This window comes from Vulpes lagopus, chromosome 12 (assembly GCF_018345385.1).
Source record: "Vulpes lagopus strain Blue_001 chromosome 12, ASM1834538v1, whole genome shotgun sequence".
NCBI lineage: Eukaryota > Metazoa > Chordata > Mammalia > Carnivora > Canidae > Vulpes > Vulpes lagopus.
Window position 1 is genome coordinate 80,353,107 of NC_054835.1, and position 20,181 is coordinate 80,373,287.

A 20,181-nucleotide genomic window follows, 5' to 3' on the forward strand; every position below is an offset into this window, starting at 1 on the left:
TTCTTTGAATATTTACCCCTTTTTTCTCAATAATGTTTATACTTTTATTTCTTGGCTTTTCAATTTTATATATACCCTATTAATTTCCTCCTAACATGAATAATCTTTCTGCAATACAAATTTGGTCAAGTCATTCTCCTGCTTTAAAAACTCCAATGATTTCCTATTTCCCTCATGATAAAGTCTAGATTCTAATATAAGTCACAAGGCTGTTCATAATATAGTCTCTGCTTGGCTCTCTCTAGTCTCATCTTTTGTCACTCCTCTATCAAACTCCATATTCTAGGTATACTTAAGGTTTTCACTTCTCCAAATGTGGTATGTTGTCTTTGGCCATTAGACATTTTTCTGGAGTATTTCTCTTCCTCAATATTATCTGCCTGAAAAACTTCTACTCATCCTCCAGTTTTGGCTTATACATTATTTTCTCCCATGATGTGTCTCCCAACATCCCTAGACTTCCTCAAGATAGTGCTGGATCATCTTTTATGTGCATCCATAATATCCTACAATGTATTACAACATTTATCACAATATATTTTCACTATTTCTCTATTTTTCCTAGGAGATTATAGATTCCTTAAGGCAACCTTTGCTTTATTTACTATTGTATTCTCAGCGATTGACAGGTCCTGCAATGTTACAGACACACAAAAACAACTTGCCAAATTAAGGAAATGAACTGGCATATAAGAACAAAAACAACACGTTTATGCTCTACTTAGAAGAAGAAGAGGACTTAAATACTTTTTTCTATGTTCAGAGTCACAGGAATTATGTTAAAAAAATGTTTTCATCTCAGACTTGTTCTCATGAATTATTTTGAAGATTATTTATGTAAATAAGGAATAGCTATGACACAAATTTGGTTATAAATGACAAAGAACTTACAGACAAAAGGATAAAACAAAAGACATATGAACCAAAGTTTTCCAAAGAATTAGAAAGTCTCAGACAGATTCTCAGCAGTTTCCTAACCACCTTTTCAATGTTTGGCCACCAAGGGTAAGGGTACTAATTAAGTACCTACATTGTGCTAGACAAAATCAGGAACTCTGAATTGGATGCTAAAAATCTTACGACGTTCATATTGTTAGTAAGTAGTAGAGATGGAATTTAAAGAGCCTAGAGTATAACCTCAAGTCCAGCATTGTTATATTACAGCTTACTCTACTGAGTGGATATTCAAAATATCAGTGAAAGTATCCAGTAGAAATAAATTACCCAGGCTATCTATTTTTAGAGAGCCCTATTCATTAAAGATTCTCCCTTCATGAAGGTATGATATCTCCTCACAGTTTTCACCTACTAGTCCTAATTTTACTTCCTTGGGGCCATAGGGAACTTGTCTAATTCCTCTTGGATGTGTCAGCTCTCCAAACATTTGAAGATGGTATTCAGGTTCCAGAGTCTTCTTTCTCCAGGTTAAACATAGCCAGTTCTTTAAATTATTCCAAGCATGACATCATTTTGAATCCCCCTCAACACTCTAATCACCTTCTTCTGGATGCATTTCAATTATCTTCATCATGCATTCATAAATTTATTAAAATCTCTCTCTCAAACCAGACACTGGCACTGTGTGGGGACAATAACAAACTCATATGGGTACTATGAGGATTAAATTAAGTAAGACTTAATATATTAAGTCTGCAAAATATATTAAATACTTAGCAGAATGCCTGGGACATGTTACTGAGAGAAAACGATAAATAATCAAATAATTCTTTATTAAGGACAATACACAGAAGTATCAGAAACTAAGGGAATCTGATATAAGAAGAGGGAGTAATTATCTCTATCAGCGGAGGTCATGGAAAGCTTCACAAATGAGCTTCATCCAAGTTGGATTTTGAAGACTTAATAGGAGTTAAAAAATAATCAAAAAAGGAAAAGTATTCTGTAACAGGAAAAAAAGGAAAATAAAAGCATGAAAAAGAATGGCATATAAGAGATACATAATAAATACATTAATAGGGGATCCCTGGGTGGCTCAGCAGTTTAGCACCTGCCTTCGGCTCAGGGTGTGATCCTGGAGTTCCGGGATCGAGTCTCAAATCGGGCTCTCTGCATGGAGCCTGCTTCTCTCTCTGCCTGTGTCTCTGCCTCTCTCTCTCTCTCTGTGTGTCTCTCATGAATAAATAAATAAAATCTTAAAAAAAAAAACTTCTAAAGATTTAATAACTTTTCTTTAAAAACAAAAAATAAATACATTAATATTTTCACTTCTGGCCACGAAAAGTTATAGGATCAGATTTATCTTCCACCTGCCTTAAACAAGTGAAAACTGGACAATATAAATAAACAACAGATTTAAGACACTTGAGAACAGGCATCTGAGGACAGCAATTTCAGAGAAGAAAAACAAATGAGGTGAACTTTATGAATGTCCTAGCTATTGCCTGAAGAGTCTCCAGGCTGCAATTCAGGAAGGGGAACTCAAACAGAACCTGGTGGTCTCCATGAATTGAAAAGACAGGGCTGTGAATTCACGAAGGCTAAAATATGAAAGCAGATGCACAGAGAGAGCACCAGAGATTTGTAAAGGGTTTTCTTTCTTGAGTATATAAGCTGGATAAGATCAGCAAATGCATATGAAGAAGCAACCTTGAGGGCAGCCCAGGTAGCTCAGCGGTTTAGCACCACCGTCAGCCCAGGGTGTGATCCTGGAGACCCAGGATCGAGTCCCATGTCAGGCTCCCTGCATGGAGCCTCCTTCTCCCTCTGCCTGTGTCTCTGCCTGCCTCTCTCTCTCTCTCTCTCTCTCTCTCTGTGTCTCTCATGAATAAATAAAATCTTAAAAAAAAAAAAAAAAAAAAAGAAGCAACCTCGAGCTGGGGAAAGAACCACCTGAGAGGGGATGGTGAAACAATGATGGTTGTTGAAACAGGGCCAGAAGTAGTTTGTGCTCCTCGTCAGCCAAGCGGAAAATTTGGATAGAATGAATACTCAGAAGGATATTATAACAATAGTGGGGGAAAATTAGCCTCAGATTTAAGTCTCCTCTAATCTCACCTGCAAAGCTTAAAACCAAGCTTTGAAAAAATAAAATTGTTTTCAAGTAATTTAACTGTATCTCTTAACAAAGCTCAATAATATTTAAAGGAATTCAAAATAATGTAGCACCCAAAAAAGGTAAAATTCACAATGTCTGGCATACATTAAAAAATAACCAGCTACGCAAAGTAGAGAAATACAATTCATAATGAACAGAAAAACTGACAACAGAACAGACTTAGGAATGACATAGATGATAGACTTTATAGAAAAATATATTGAAATAATTATAAAAATAATTATAAATATAATCCATATATGCTCAAGGAGAAAGAAGAAAGCATGAGCAGCAAACTTCTAGAGATGAAAATCCTATTATCTATGATGAAGAAATATACTAGATGGAATTAACAACAGATTCAACTCTGCAGAAGTGAGCTTGAAGATACAGCAGAAATTTTACATGAAACACAGACTGAATAAAAATTCAAAAAACCCAGAGGACAAATGAGTTGTGGAACAACTTCACTAGGCCTAATATATGTGAAATTAGAGTTCCTGGAAAAGATCAGAGAGGAAGAGAGATAAAAATATATTTAAAGATCTAAGAGCTAAAATTTTTCCAGGAATACAATCAATCAACTCACAGAACAATGTGAACAAATCCAAGAATAAAAAATATGAGGGAAACTACACCAAGGTATATCATACTTGTTACACCAGGATGAAGAGAAACTATTAAAAGTAATCAGGGAAAATAGGACACATTATTTACAGAGGAAAGATAAGAATGACAGTTAACTTTCTCTCAAGAAGCACTACAGATCAAAAACAGTGGCCCAACATTTTAAAAGCACTCAAAGGAAAAAACTGTCAATCTGGAATTCTATACTCAATTTTATAAAAGTAAGTAAAGACTTTTCTAGACAATCAAAAGCTGAAAGAATTCATTGCTGACAGACCTTTACAATAAATAATGTACACTAAATCCTCAGGCAGATGGGAAATGATACCAGATGGAAATCTTAACTTACACAAGGAACAGAGAATACCAGAAATGACAAATATATGAATAAATACAAAAACACTGTTCTACTATTTATAAATTCTCTTTTAAAGACAGTTGACTGTTTAAGCCCAAAACGATAACGCACTGTAAATGTCTAACACATGTAAAAGTAAAATGTAAGAAAACAATAGGTCAAATCCTGGGATAAGAGAAATGGAAGTATACTGTTTTAACATCCCATACCACACAGGAAGTGATAGAGTATTATTTGACCATACACTATAATATATTAAAGATATATGGTACATACCATAATCATTAAACAAGGCAAAAGTATAGTATTATGCCAACAAAGAGATGAAATATAATAATAAATGTTCAACTATTCAAAAAAATAGGAAAAATTGGAAAATCAGTAAGAGATCAATGAGAAAGCAAAATGATATCAGTGTTTCACATTAAATGTAAATGGTCTAAAGACCCCAATGTCTTAAAAGACAATCGTGTCTTAAAAGACAAGATTGGTAGACTGAATAAAAAGAAAAATCCTACTATATTCTATTTATAAAGAACCAAATTTAAATACACAAATAAGAGTAAATGAGTATAAAAAGAAGATCATGCTACCAATAATCAGGAGAAAACTGGAATGGCTCTATTAATATTAGACAAATAGATTTCTGAACAAAGAAAACTACCAGGATAAAGACAGCCATTTCAAAATGATAAAAGAGTCAATACATTAAGAGGATATAAGTTATAAAAGTTTACGCATAATAACAGATGTTCAAACTACACAAAGCAAAAACTGATAGAACTGAAATGAGAAATGTTCAAACAAAAATGACAGACAACACTACTTTCTCAATAACTGGTAGTAAAGACTAGACAGAAAATCAGTTATGATATAGAATACTTGAAAAACTATCAATCTGACTTAATTGACATTGACAGGACAATCTAACAAACAACAGAATACACATTCTCTTCAAATGCACATAGAACAATAATAAGATAGATCATATTCTGTAGCAAAACACTAAAAAAATACGAAATTATACAAAGCTTATCCACTGATACCAATGGAATTGAAATAGAGATTAACCATAGAGGGGCACCTGGGTGGCTCAGTGGTTGAGTGTCTGCCTTTGGCATAGGTCATGGTCCCGGTATCCTGGGATTGAGTCCTGCATCAGGCTCCATGTGGGGAGCCTGCTTCTCCCTCTCCCTATGTCTCTGCCTCCCTCTGTGCGTCTCTTATGAATGAATGAATGAATAAATGAATAAATCTTTAAAAAAGCGACCGAGATTAATAGATCTCTGAAAAATGTCTCAATATTTAGAATCCAGATAATACACTTCTAAAAATAAATTTAAAAAGTTAGTTTTCTGAACTGAGTGCAAATGAAGACATATCCATTAGATACATATACAGTGCTTAGAGGGATATTTTTAGCATGAAATGGACATATTACTAAAGAATAAAGGTCTCAAAAATTGATGATCTCAACTTGCATTTCTATATACCAACAATGAAGCAACTAAAAGAGAAATTAAGAAAAACAATCCCATTGTCTTCTGCACCAAGAATAATAAAAACCTAGGAATAAACTTACCCAAAAGGGCAAGACACCTGTACTCTGACAAGTATAAAACACTGATGAAAGAAACTGAAATTAAGCAAAGACATTCCATGCTCATGGATTGAAAGAATAAATATTATTAAAATGTCTACGCTACCAAAGCAATCTACAGATTTAATTAGCTATCAAAATACCAACCACATTTTTCACAGAACTACAATAAACAATCCTAAAATGTATATGGAACCACCAAAGACTCCAACAGTCAAAGTAATCCTGAAAAACAAAAAACAAAACTGGAGGTATCACAATTCCAGGTTCAAGTAATGTTACAAAAGCTGCAGTAATCAAATTTGTATGGTACTGGCACAAAAATAATAACACAGACCAATGGAACAGAATAGAAAACCCAGAAATGAATTCACCATAATATGGTTAGTAAATCCTCAACAAAGGAGAAAAGAATATACAATGGGAAAAAGTCTGTTCAACAAATGGTGTTGGGAAACCTGGAAAGCAACATGCAAAATAATGAAACTGGACCACTTTCTTAAGACTATACACAAAAATAAATTCAAAATGGAAAAAAAAGACCAAAATGTGAGACCTGAAACCATTAAATCCTAGAAAAGGGCACAAGCAGTAATGTCTCTGACATGGGCCATAGGAACATATGTCTCCTGAGGCAAGGATATAAAAGCAAATATAAACTATTGGAACTACAACAAAATAAGAAGCTTCTGCACAGTGAAGGAAATAATCAATAAAACTAAAAATCTACTGAGTGGGACAAGATATTTGCAAATAACATATCTGATAAAGGGCTAGTATCCAAAATATATATGTAACTTATACAACAGTCAAAAAATCTCAAGTAATTCAATTTAAAAATGGACAGAGGACAAGAACAGAACTTTTTTTTCTAAAGACAACAGATGGCTAACAGACATACGAAAAGATGCTTAACATTAAGCATCATAAGGGAAATGCAAATCAAAACTACAACGAGATATTAACTTACATCTGTCAGAATAGCTAAAAATCAAAAACACAAGAAACAAGTGTTGGTGAGGATGTGGAGAAAAAGAAACCCTCATGCACTGTTTGTGGGAATGCAAGCTGGTGCAACCACCATGGAAAACAATATGGAGGTTCCTCAGAAAGTTAAAAATAGAACTATCTTTCAATACTAATTGCACTACTGGGTATTTACACATAAAATACAAGAACACTAACTCAAAGGGATACATGCACCTCTGTTTCTTGCACTATTATTTAGAATAGCCAAATCATGGAAGCAGCCCAACTGTCCATCAATAGATGAATGGATAATGAATATGTGGTACTCATAAAAAAATGGGGTATCATTTAGCCATGAAAAAGAAAGAAATCATACCATTTCCTACAACATGGATGGAACTAGAGAGTGGAAAGATAAGCAGAATGACAGAGAAAGGCAAATACCATATGATTTCACTCAAGCAGAATTTAAGAAACAAAGGAGTAAAGGAAAAATAGAGACAAAGAAATAGACTATAGAGAACAAATGGATGGTTACCAGAAAGGGAGGGGGAAGGGAATGGGTCAAATTACGTGACAGAGATTAAAGAGTACACTTACCCTGATGAGCAGAGTAATGTATGAAAAGTGCCGAATCATTTTACTTACATCTGAAACTAGTCTAACACTCACTGTATGTAAATTATACTGGAATAAAAAAAATTAGAAAAAGAAAAGCAAATTAATATCAAAGTAAGCTGAAGAAAAATCCCCAAAAGACAGAAATCACTGATACAAAACAGGAAAATAACACAGAAAAATCAACTGAATGAAAAGCTGGTTCTTTGGGATTCAAATAAAATCAATAAACCTCTAGCCAGAATGATCAGGAAAAAAGGCAGAAAAATTACCAGTAATAAAAATAAGTGAAGGAACATCATTTCAGGTTCTACAGATGTTAAAAAGGATATTCAGGGAAAATTACAAACAATTTTACGCCACTAAATTCAACCACTAAGATATAAATATATTTTATGAAAGTGACAAACTATCAAAGCTCTCTCAAATGCACCTGACCCTTAAACAATGTTGGAGCTAGGGGCACCAACCCTCCACACAGTCAAAAACCTGCGTCTAACTTTTGACTCACAAGTACTTAACTAGTGATAGCCTACTGTTGACTGGAAGCTTTACCAATAACAAAAACAGTCAATTAAGATATTTTGTATGTTCTACATATTATAATCTGTATTCTTACAATGAAGTAAGCTACAGAAAATATTATTAAAAAATCATAAGGAAAATACATTTACAGTGCTATACTGTATTATACTGTAAATTATTATCCTGTTTACAAGATGAATCATCAGTACCTGCATCAATGTTGTCTTACTGTACAAAACACTGTAGATGTTATATGTATTATTAACACTAGATGAAAAATAAAAAGATACCGAGAAACAGAATCTGTACTTATAGGCTTAACAATTCATGTATTAAAACCAAAGTAGCAGCAACAAGATTGCTTTTGGTAGCCTAGCGTAACTGATTCAATTGCTTCAGGGTAGCCTAGCTTATATACTAATAAGTAAATCTTTACAAAAAATTTGGAAAGATTTTTAATTTATTTATTTATTATTATTTTTTAAAGATTTTATTTTATTTATTCATGAGAGACACAGAGAGAGAGAGAGAAAGAGAGAGAGAGAGAGACAGAGATACAGGCAGAGGGAGAAGCAGGCTCCATGCAGGGAACCTGATGTGGGACTGGATCCTGGGTCTCCAGGATCACGCCCTGGGCTGAAGATGGCGCTAAACCGCTGAGCCACCCAGGCTGCCCTTAACTTATTTTTGTGAGACAGAGAGAGAGAGAGAGAGAGAGAGAGAAAGAACGCGTGCACATGTTTGGGAGGTGAGGCAGAGGGAGAACCAGGGTCCCTGCAGAGCAGGGAGCCCAATGCAGGACTCAATCCCAGAGCCCTGGGATCATGATCTGAGCTGAAGGCAGGTGCTTAACTGGCTGAGCTACCCAGGCACCCTCTTTACAAAATTTTCATGGCATGAATTATTATAGTCATACACCTATATGGTATTAGAAACATTGTTACATTTTCTAAAAACCCCACTTACTTGTAATGAGAAGCTGATAAGCAGTCTCTCCAATGATGGGGGGGGGGCATACTGTACAGTAAGGCAATTTTCTTTTTTTATTTTATTTTATTTTTTTATTTTATTTTTTTTAATTTTTTTTTTATTTATTTATGATAGTCACAGAGAGAGAGAGAGAGAGAGAGAGAGAGAGGCAGAGACACAGGCGGAGGGAGAAGCAGGCTCCATGCACCGGGAGCCTGATGTGGGATTCGATCCCGGGTCTCCAGGATCGCGCCCTGAGCCAAAGGCAGGCGCCAAACCGCTGCGCCACCCAGGGATCCCAATTTTCTTTTTTTAAAGATTTATTTATTTATGATAGAGAGAGAGAGAGAGAGACAGAGAGAGAGAGAGAGGCAGCGACAAAGGCAGAGGAATAAGCAGGCTCCGTGCCAGGAGCCCGACACGGGACTTGATCCCAGGACTCCAGGATCACACCCTGGGCCAAAGGCAGGTGCTAAACCGCTGAACCACCCAGGGATCCCCCAGTAAGGCAATTTTTTGAAAGCAAAGATATGAAATGGTAAGATAACACATTAATTTTGTATTACATATTCACCTTATGCCTATGCAAGGATAGGCTATTCACTTATATGAGGGTTGTACATGATGTTCTACACAATGAATACTTTGATGATGATGACACCAAAAGGTCTCATACAGTTCTTGCTGTATAGCTATTAGTTTCTCAAATGAAGATACACACACACAACAAATCAGTTTATTAACTGTGCAGCATGGTGATCATTTACTATTTATTAAGTGGAAGCAGATCATAAGGGTCTTCATTTTCCTGTCTTCATATTGGAGGAGTAGTAGAAGGGGTGGTCTTGCTGCCTCAGGTAGCAGAGGTAGAAGAGGTAGAGGAAGGGGAAGGGTAGGCAAGAAATACAAACACGCTCAGAGTAACTTTATGGAAATACATCATGATTTGTCTGTTTTTTGCTTTTTCATTTCTCTAAAGATGTTTTTATATGGTACCAGTCCTTCTTCCATAATTTGTTTTAGTTTCAGTGCCCATATCATAGAAGGGTCCATGTCATAAAACTCAAAAGCAGTCTTCAATAATGAGAACCTTTCTGCCAGACTGTCAAACGTCAATTTGTTTTCTGGCAGTGCTTCTCATACATCTTCTTACACATCATCTGGCACTGTTTTGGAAGTGCTTATTTCCATCAAGTCATTTTCTGTTAATTCCTCTGCTGGGGTGTCTATTAGTTCCTGAATTTCTCCAAACTCCATATCTTGAAACCCATCACCTGCCCTTCCTTTTTTATTTTTACCGTATCCTAATTTCCTTGATTTGCTCTGTCATAAATCCTGTGAAGTCACATATAACGTCTCCACGTAGTTTTCTCCAGTAGGAATTTACTGTTCTGGGCCTGAACGCTTTCATGGCATTTTCTATACTAAGATAGTATCTTCAACATTGTAATCCTTCCCATAATGTTCTCTCTATTGGAGTTCTATTCCATAGCGTTAATAATCATTTTAATAGGGCGCCATGTGTAATAAGCCTTAAAGATCCTTATGACTCCCTGATCTAAAGGCTGATTGAGAGATGCTATATTTTGGGGCAAGAAGACCACTATGATGCCTTTTGTACTGAACTCAGAGTTCTGGGGGGCCAATAGCATGCTGCTCCAATATCAAAAGAATATTAAAAGACAGCCCCTTACTAGCAAGGTACTTCTTAATTTCAGAGACAAAACATCGACAGAACCAATTCAGAATAAAGAGTTTTACTGTCCAGGCCTTTTTGTAGTACAACCAAAAGACTAGTGGCTGGTGTTTACTTTTTCCCTTTAAGGCTCAGGGGCAGGGGTGGGGAGGTAGAGGTGGCAATACTTATTAGCAGCTTTATAGACAAGGGCAGTCCTGATCATAAACCCAAATGCATTTACATAAAATAGCTGAGTTAGCCTATCCCTTCCTGTCTTAAATCGTGGTACTTGTTTCTCTTCCTTACTTATAAATCTTTTTTTTTTTAATTTTTATTTATTTATGATAGTCACACACAGAGCGAGAGGCAGAGACACAGGCAGAGGGAGAAGCAGGCTCCATGCACCGGGAGCCCAACGTGGGATTCGATCCCGGGTCTCCAGGATCGCGCCCTGGGCCAAAGGCAGGCGCTAAACCGCTGCGCCACCCAGGGATCCCCTTATAAATCTTTATGCCATTTTTCCCCCCAGGATAGGCCACTTTCATCTGCATTAAAAACCTGTTCAGGTATATTCTTTCTCCATAATGATTTTTTTTAAAAATATTTTATTTATTTATTCATGAGAGGCACAGAGAGAGGGGCAGAGACAGAGGGAGAAGCAGGCTACCTTCAGGGAGCCTGATGTGGGATCTGATCCCAAGACTCCAGGGAGTCTGCTCTCTTTTGACCTGAGCCAAAAGCAGACACTCAACCAGAGCCACCCAGGCATCCCCTCCATAATGATTTTCGTAAAAGGCATCTGGAACTTAACTGCTGCCTTTTGTTCAGCAAGTGCTTCTCCTCTTATCTTGACATTTTTAAAGCCAAGTCTCTTTCTAAATCATTAAACCATCCTTTGCTGGCATTAAATTCTCCAGCTTTACCTTCATCTTCTGTTTGTTTTAAGTTGTCTTATATGGAGTTTGCTTTTTCTCAAATCATATTAGAGTATATAAGCATGTTTTAGAGCAACTCGCATACCCACATAAAAAGCTGCATTTTCAATACAAGATAAAAAAAACGTATTTTACAAGAAGTGCAAGGTTTTTGTGTCTGCTGGTGGAGCTGCAGCTTCAGATTCCCACATTCTCTTCCCAAGTTCCATTTCCTTCCCTTCCTTTTCCTTTTCCATTATGCTGAATTTATTCGTCTTGAAATGGCAGGTAACCATAGATGCAGACTTCAATCTATGGTACGCTAGGTAATTTAACCTTTTCTTGTAATGTCATGACTTTTCTCTACTTTTAGGGAGTGCTTCTAGAGTTGCTGGTGACACTCTCTATGAGACCCATAGTGTTATTCAAGGTTTTCAGTATTCCACTAAACACATTGAAAAATAGGTGAGAACTGTGAAATCATTTTACTAGGATACAAAATTTACTGGAGAGGCCGCTCACACTAAGATGATTAGCATCCCCTGGTATTTTAAGGGGATACTCGCCAACACTTGAGTTCACCACAATAGCAACAGGAAGTGGCTTCAAATTTAATACACTAGTACAAGTAGGCACTACAGTTAATTTTATATAGCTGTGATTTTTAAAGTTTTTCTTTTAATTCCCATTAGTTAACATACAGTGTTAGTTTTGCCATTATGATTTAATACTGCATTTTTATGTTTGTTTACATTTCTCTTGACTACAAATGGTACCATGTATACTCCGTTTGTGTGCATAAGTTTTGATAAACTATTTTTAATAATACAGGTGTATATTTTGTGGTAGTAATGGATAAAATAGACTAGTCTCTACATAGATTTTATACATTTACATGCCTTTTGTTAATTTTTAGGTATTTCTAGGCTGTGTGGTTTGTGTTTTTTCAAATTATTGCAAATTTTCAAAAAATTTCCAGTATATTTATTGAAAAACATCCACATATAGGTGGACCTATTAAGCCTATTAAGCCTAGTAAGCCTATTAAGCCTATAGGTGGAGCAATTTAAGCCTATGCTAAGGGTCAACTGTATATTACCTGAATGTTATGTCTATTAGATGTTAAATTTGTAGTTAAAAACTTTCCCACAAAGACTAGATAACTCTATTGTTATTTCTACCAAAAATCTAAGGAGGAAATAATACCAACTCTACACACACTTTTTAGAAATTTCAAGAAATATTTTGCAGCTCATCCTATAAAATCAGCATTACCCTGATAAGACAAAATCACTGAATTAAAAAATACTCCACAACAATCCATCACATACACAGATGCAAAAATTCTTTCACATTTTTAAATTTAAATTCAATTAATTAACATATAGAGTATTATTAGTTTCAGAGGTAGAATTCAGTGATTCTTCAGTCTTATGTAATCAGATGCAAAATTCTTAACAGAATTTTATATATATATATGTATATGTATATATACATATATATATATATAAAACTGAACTGAGTTCAGTATGAAAGGCATCATAGTGGTCTACGTGCCCCCAAATACAGCATCTCTCAAGCATATATATATATATATATATATATATATAATCATCTCTCTCTCTCTCTACACACACACACACACACCATGACCAAATGAGTTTTATCCTAGAATCAGAATGCAAGGGTCATATAATAATCTAAAAGCCATCCTTGTAATTTACTATATTAAAAGACTAAAATGAAAATGCATACAATCACTTCAATGAATGCAGAAGTGTTTGACAAACTCAATATCTATTTCTGACTTAAACACCAAAAAAACAAAACTTTAAGCAAACTAGTAATAGAAGGAAATTTCCTCAACCTATGAAAGGGCATCTATGAAAAACCTACAGCTAGCAACACAGCTGAATGAATGTTCATAGAAGAATATACGTTTTTCCAACAAACATCAAGAACAAAGTGAGGTTGTCCACCTTTACCACTTCCATTTAACATTGTATTGGATCTTCCAATCAGTGTGATTAGGTGAGACATAGAAATGAAAGGCATATATCTACACTGAAAAGGAAGAAGTAAAACTTCTTTATTTTCAAACCACATATGTCTGTGTAGAAAATCCTATGGGAAAAAAAAAAAAAAAAAAAAGAAAATCCTATGGAGTCTAAAAAAAAACTTACTAAAACAAGTAAGTGAAGCAAGATTGCTGGATAAGAATAATTATTTAAAAATCAACTGAGCTTGAATTTAAAAGTAATGAATAATTGGTAACTGAAACTTAAAGACTACCATTTATAATAGTATAAAAATAAAAATTACTTAGGGAAAAATTTGATAAAAGTTGTGGAAAAATCACACACCGATAATTATATAACACTATTAGGAGTGACTAAAGAAAGAAATGAATTGACAGACATATCACGTTTATTAATGGATCTTAAAATTCAATATTTTTAAAATGTCAATATTCCCAAAATTGAACTACAGATTCAACACAAACTCAAACAAAATTCCAGGAGGATTTTTTTTAATTGACAAGCTGATTCTAAAATGTATGTGGAAATTCAAAGGACATATAAGATCCAAACCAACTCTTCAAAAAAATCAAAGTTGGAGGAATCAGACTCCTAGACTCCAAGATGTATGATAGAGCTATAGTAAGTAAGGCAGTGTGACATTGTTGTAAAGTGAAACAAAGATTATTAAAAGAGAAGATTCCAGAAATAAATCAACAGATACTTACTCTACTGAATTCTGCCAAAGATAGATACCCAGGAAATTTTTTTTTTTTTAAGATTTTATTTTATTCATGTGTGACTCAGAGAGAGAGGTGGAGACATAGGCAGAGGGAGAAGTGGAGAAGTGGGTTCCCAACAGGGAGCCTGATGTGGGACTTGATCTCAGGATTCCAGGATCAGTGCCCTGAGTTGAAGGCAGACGCTCAAACGCTGAGCCACCAAGGTGTCCCAATACCCAGTGAATTCAATGAGGATAGATAATCTTCAACTGGGGTGCTGAAACATTAGTGCTATAAGGAAACTGATGAGTCACTGAATTCTACCTTGGAAACTAAAAATACATTATATGTAAATTAAATTGAATTTAAATTAAAAAAAAATTTTTAATGGTTAAAAAAATTGTAATATGTCCATATGTTAAAAGGAACAAATTACTGGTAAAACAATATAGATGAATTTCAAAATCATTATGCTGAAAGAAGCCAGCACCCTCAAATATGTACATACTGTACCATTCCATTAATATAAAATTCCAGAAAATGCAAAGTATTCTACAGTGACAAAAAACTCATCAGTTGTTGCCTGAAATGGCAGGTGGAGAGAGAAAGGCGGAGGTATTATAAAGGGGCACAAAGAAAATGTGTAGGTGTGATGGATATAGCCAGTATCTACACTTTGGTGTATTATGGTGGTGATTTCATTAACATATATGTATGTCAAAACATGTCAAGTTGTATACTTTAAATATGTACAGTTTATTATACATCAGTTCTACTTCAATAAAACTGAAAAAAAAAATTTATTTATGTTGGAAGACACTCCTTCATGGGTCATTCACGCTCCTACATGTCTCTCTAGATATGCCTAGCAAGCACGGTCCTGACTGTTCTTTACTTGAGGGTCTTGTTTGCAGCATATAAAATTGAGGGATGAGGTGATTCTCTAAGACAAAGAGCAGGCTTGCTTACTGTTTGACATAAAATGGTGGGTCCCCCAAATGCAGTGTATCTCACCTGTGATGTAAACCCTTTATCTGCAAAGAATCCACTTAGGCCCATGGCATTATCCCTATGGGACATGGCAATAAGGGGAACTGAAACCACATGATGGGCATGCTAACTGCTGTATCCTAAGTAATGAAATCTTTTGTAATGGATGGCCATTATAAAAAACAAAATGCCAGAAAATAACAACTGTCAGCAAGAATGTGGAGAAATTGCACATCACCCATGTAATGTGCACTGTTGGTAAAAAGGTAAAGTGGTCTAGCTCCTATGGAAAACAGTATGGAGGTTCCTCAAAAAATTAAAAATAGAACTACTTTATGATCCAGTAATACCTGATCATATATAAACTACTATATTCTGTATTTTTCACTCAAACTGCAGCCTACTTACACAATTTGCAAATGGAAAACTTAATCTCTAGTTTACTGAAAATTATGTTCATTAATCAGCCATTATAAGGTTGGAGGGATATAAAAAAGTTTTACAAAGATCGTAAGTAAACAACGAATAAAACTAGCTAATGCTATTCCAAGAAACTGCCATTTATTACCCCAAAAATATGATCAAAAGGATGTTAAGATCATAATTATAGATTAAGAATCCAAACTTAAGGTGATTTCTAAGGTATATTTATAATCAGGAAACCTTACGGCAAAAAAATTTTCATAAAACAAAACTAAGTTTATTTATAGTCTTTTATCTCTTTTTCCAAGTGTACAGTACAAAACAAACTGAAATCCACCGACTAGGTGGTATATATTAGCTCCTCACAAAATGCTCAAAATTGACTCTGAATCCCACATAAAAAATATAAAAAAGATTTCAAAATAAATAGCCCATTGTTCCAAACTCTATATACATAAAATATTTTTCATAATTATATAGAGAAGAAATCTAAAAATTTTATTTACTTTTTTTTTTTTAAAGATTTTTATTTATTCATGAGATACACAGAGAGAGGCAGAGACATAGGCAGAGGGAGAAGCAGGCTCCCCACAGGGAGCCTGACACGGGACTCAATCCCAGGACCCCAGGACCATGACCTAAGCCAAAGGCAGAGACACTCAACTGCTGAGCCACCCAAGCATTCCAAAACTTTATTTTTTATTTTTTTATTTTATTTATTTTTTTTATTTTTTATGATAGGCGCATAGTGAGAGCGAGAGAGAGGCAGAGACACAGGCAGAGGGAGAAGCAGGCTCCATGCACCGGGAGCCCGACGTGGGATTTGATCCCGGGTCTCCAGGATCGCGCGCTGGGCCAAAGGCAGGCACCAAACCGTTGCGCCGCCCAGGGATCCCCGCATTCCAAAACTTTTAAATTGAGATTATAGTATTATCCATACAAACAACTTGAAGTATTAAAAGAATACCTTACAAGTGATAGCAATATATGGGTACCTGGCTGGTTCAGTTGGAAGAACATGTATGTGACTCTTGATCTTGGGGTCCTGAGTTCAAGCCCCACATTGGGTGTAGAGATTACTTAAATAAATCAGTAACTTAAAAAAAAAAGTGCTAGCAATGTATGTATTTTTAATTATCTTTAATTCTAATAAAAGCATTTTGATATCACTATATAGTACAAGCATGTAACGTTAACAAGATTACACTGAAGTGAATATATTTTCTAGATGTTACTGTATAATTGAAGCAAAATGGACCATTTTTCATGAGATTCCTGCACTATCTAGAACATAAATATGTACTCCTGCTCAAAAACGAGAGGAATATTTTACAGTGGGTAACAAAATCATTCTTAGTCATATCACATAAACCTAAAGCAACTAAGATTTAAATATTATTCAAGCTTTCAAACTATAGAAAAAAAAAATCAGAGAAAACTAATTTTAACCCCAGAGGAACTCTTAGGATATATTTACAAAACTCTGCATAGGCCTAATGATATTTTCAAATATAGTATTTCATTACTTTGAACAATAAATGAGGAAACTCAGTTTCCATAAGGTTCTCACCTGTATAATGCATCATCAATCTCCACAGATTCTGCTGACATGATGGACAAGTTTTTATTTGTACTGAAAAAATAAAACACAACTTATAAGGGCAAGTATGGTTATTCAATATTCACATTCTATAATCTAATATTCAATTATACATGACAGTTACTAAAGAGAATTTCACAAACCAGATATATATCTTATTTTCCACCCCTTTATTTCAATTTTAAAAATAGGTCAGAATTAAATTCACTGACGACCTACTCTGTGTATACTACAAAATCACAGCCTACAGCTTTATTCTCAGGTGTTATCAGATCTTGTTTTACATACATTCTGATGGATCTGTATTTTAGCAATTTTGGAGTGCCCCATATACCTTGTTTAATATACTCTCTTCTAGATAATCTCATTCAATGGAATTTACCATACGGATGATATATCTAAACATATTTCTCCATGTTTAATCTCTCTTCTGACATTCAGACTTTCCACATCTGCTAGAACAATCTCTTTTCTGATGTTTAATTAGTTTCATGAATATAACAAGCCCAAAACAGAATTCGACTCCCCCTGCTTAATCTATACGTTTCTGGTCTTTACCAACTCAGTTTCTGGTACCACCATTTATTCACTTGCTCAGTTCCAGAATCTAGAGATCTTCTTAGCCCATTCCTTCATTTTCTCCATGTGTGCTAGTACAATCTCAGGCCAAACCATTATTATATGTCATCTTAACTACTTTAAAGGCCTCCAACTAGTCTCTCTAGCGCTACTATTGCCCTCCCCCTTCAGTTCATGTTCTGTATTAAAGCCTATTTTTTTAGAATGCAGTCAGACATTATTCCTCAACTTACAACTATCCTTCACTAAATTTCCTTAACTCTTCGAACTCTCCTTCAGTAAATTTCTGTAACTCTTCGAATAAAATTTAAACACCTTACTATGTTCAAAGAGCCTAGGTGTGCCCCTTCAATCACAACTCCCACTACTTTCCCTCTTACTGTCTTCAGCCACACTGGCCTCCTTGCAGTTCCTCAAAACTCCAAGCATGCTATCACTTCAGTTTTTACACTTCCTATTCCCTCTGCTTGGAAATGTTCCTCTTTTACATCTCAGAATAGCTGACTCTTTTATCAATTAAAAGTCTCAATTAAAATATAGACTCACAGTATTACATAGACCACTCCTGATTACACTTTCAATGAAATGTCTTCCCTTCTCCTTAGGTCACTCCCTAACTCACTGCCCTGCTGTATTTTCTTCAAATTACTTATCATTAATTGTTTATTTAATTATTTAATTTTTTATTTTTATTTTTTTATAAATTTTTTTTTAAATTTTTATTTATTTATGATAGTCACAGAGAGAGAGAGAGGCAGAGACACAGGCGGAGGGAGAAGCAGGCTCCATGCACCGGGAGCCTGATGTGGGATTCGATCCCGGGTCTCCAGGATCGTGCCCTGGGCCAAAGGCAGGCGCCAAACCGCTGCGCCACCCAGGGATCCCTAATTATTTAATTTTTTAAAAAGATTTTTTATTTATGTTAGAGATAGAGATAGAGAGAGAGAGAGAGAGAGAGAAACAGGCAGAGGGAGAAGCAGGCTCCATGCAGGGAGCCCGACATGGGACTCAATCCCGGGTCTCCAGGATCACGCCCTGGGTGGAAGGCGGCGCCAAACCGCTACGCCACCGGGGCTGCCCAATTATTTATTTTTTAAAAAGATTTTATTCATCCACTCATGAGAGACACACAGAGAGAGGCAGAGACATAGGCAGAGGGAGAAACAGGCTCCATGCAGGCAGCCCAATGGGGGACTCAATCCGGGGACTCCGAGATCACGCCTGGAGTCACTCAACCACTGAGCCACCCAGGCATCCCTCATTAATTGTTTATTGTCTGCCTTCCCCAAGAGAATATATGATCTGTGAAGAATTCACTAATGTGTTTCAAATACCTAGAACTGTACCTGCCATTCATTATTTAAGAGCAAATACTGTGTTACACAGTTTTAAGTGCTTTAGATGTACTAACTCCATTAACCCTTACAACTTTATGAGATAGGCACTATTACCAACTCCACTGAACAGAGGAAAAATACTGAGGCTCACAAAGTTAATTTAAATAACCTGCCAGGCATTCCAGAATAGATAAATAGAAGAGCCGGAATCTGAACCTAAGCAGTCTAGCTCTCGATCACCATGCTCTACCGCCTTCTGCCTCTTATAGGAGGCATAAAGAAAGCACTCAAAAAGCATCAGTTAAATGAATTTTAAAAATTAAAAAAAGGGGGGAGGCAGGCTGGTTCAGTTGGTAGAGCATGCCACTCTATTTCAGGGTTATGAATTCGAGTCCCATGATGGATATAGATGTTAAGGAAATAATTTCTTTTTTTTTTTTTTAAAAGGATAGTAGCATGATAAGATATAGTAATGTATCATTTACCACAGCTCAACTTTTTCACAGCATGGCATACAAATAAAAATGAAAATAGGATGAACATTAGGAAACAGAAATGATTCCCAAGCAGAGGTGGGGCATTCTGGCCTGAGCCACAGTGGCAGCTAAGATCAGTATTATCTTGGCAAAAGTGTAACCCGTTCCAGGTTCCGGGAAGCTCTAATTATCAACTGTACAATTCTAAAAATAATGTGAAAGCATGAAATCTAGGTTTTGGAACCCAATTTTCTAAGTGTGGTATCGATACATTAGCCAAAGGATTTGTACATAGAGCAAATCAAAATGTTATCACTTATGTTACCAGACACTGATTGGTGTTATCAAATAGTATCAGCTTCTGGCTAAGTGATACGTGGATAATTATTAGAAATACTTCTGATTGCGATTATGAAAGCAAACCAGGAGATAGCTGTGTTTAGGAGATCACTTCTCTGATACACACACACACACACAATATATATGCCCTGTTTTGGCACAGTAATGCAACATGAAAATCTCCCACACAGTTTTCTTATCCCTGGTATACTTCCACGAGCCGTCCTCCTTGCATGGAGGACAATAGTCCAGCCGGCAAAGCTCTTAGGTAAACATGATAACAGCCACACTCTAGCCAGCTTTGTCACTTAACGACACCGATACCGGCTGGCACTTACTTTTGAGAAAATTCTGCCTTACTGGAACGCTTCAAAAGTCGTTTTT

General features: G+C 35.6%; 1 protein-coding gene across 1 annotated transcript in view; it reads right to left on the reverse strand.

The window, feature by feature from the left end:
• UBA6 (ubiquitin like modifier activating enzyme 6) overlaps positions 1-20,181 on the reverse strand; it is an 85,419-nt gene that overhangs the window by 64,158 nt on the left and 1,080 nt on the right. The window contains exon 2 of the mRNA XM_041724605.1: positions 17,037-17,099. Within this exon, the coding sequence (XP_041580539.1) occupies positions 17,037-17,099 (63 nt within the window). The remainder of the gene's footprint in view (positions 1-17,036; positions 17,100-20,181) is intronic.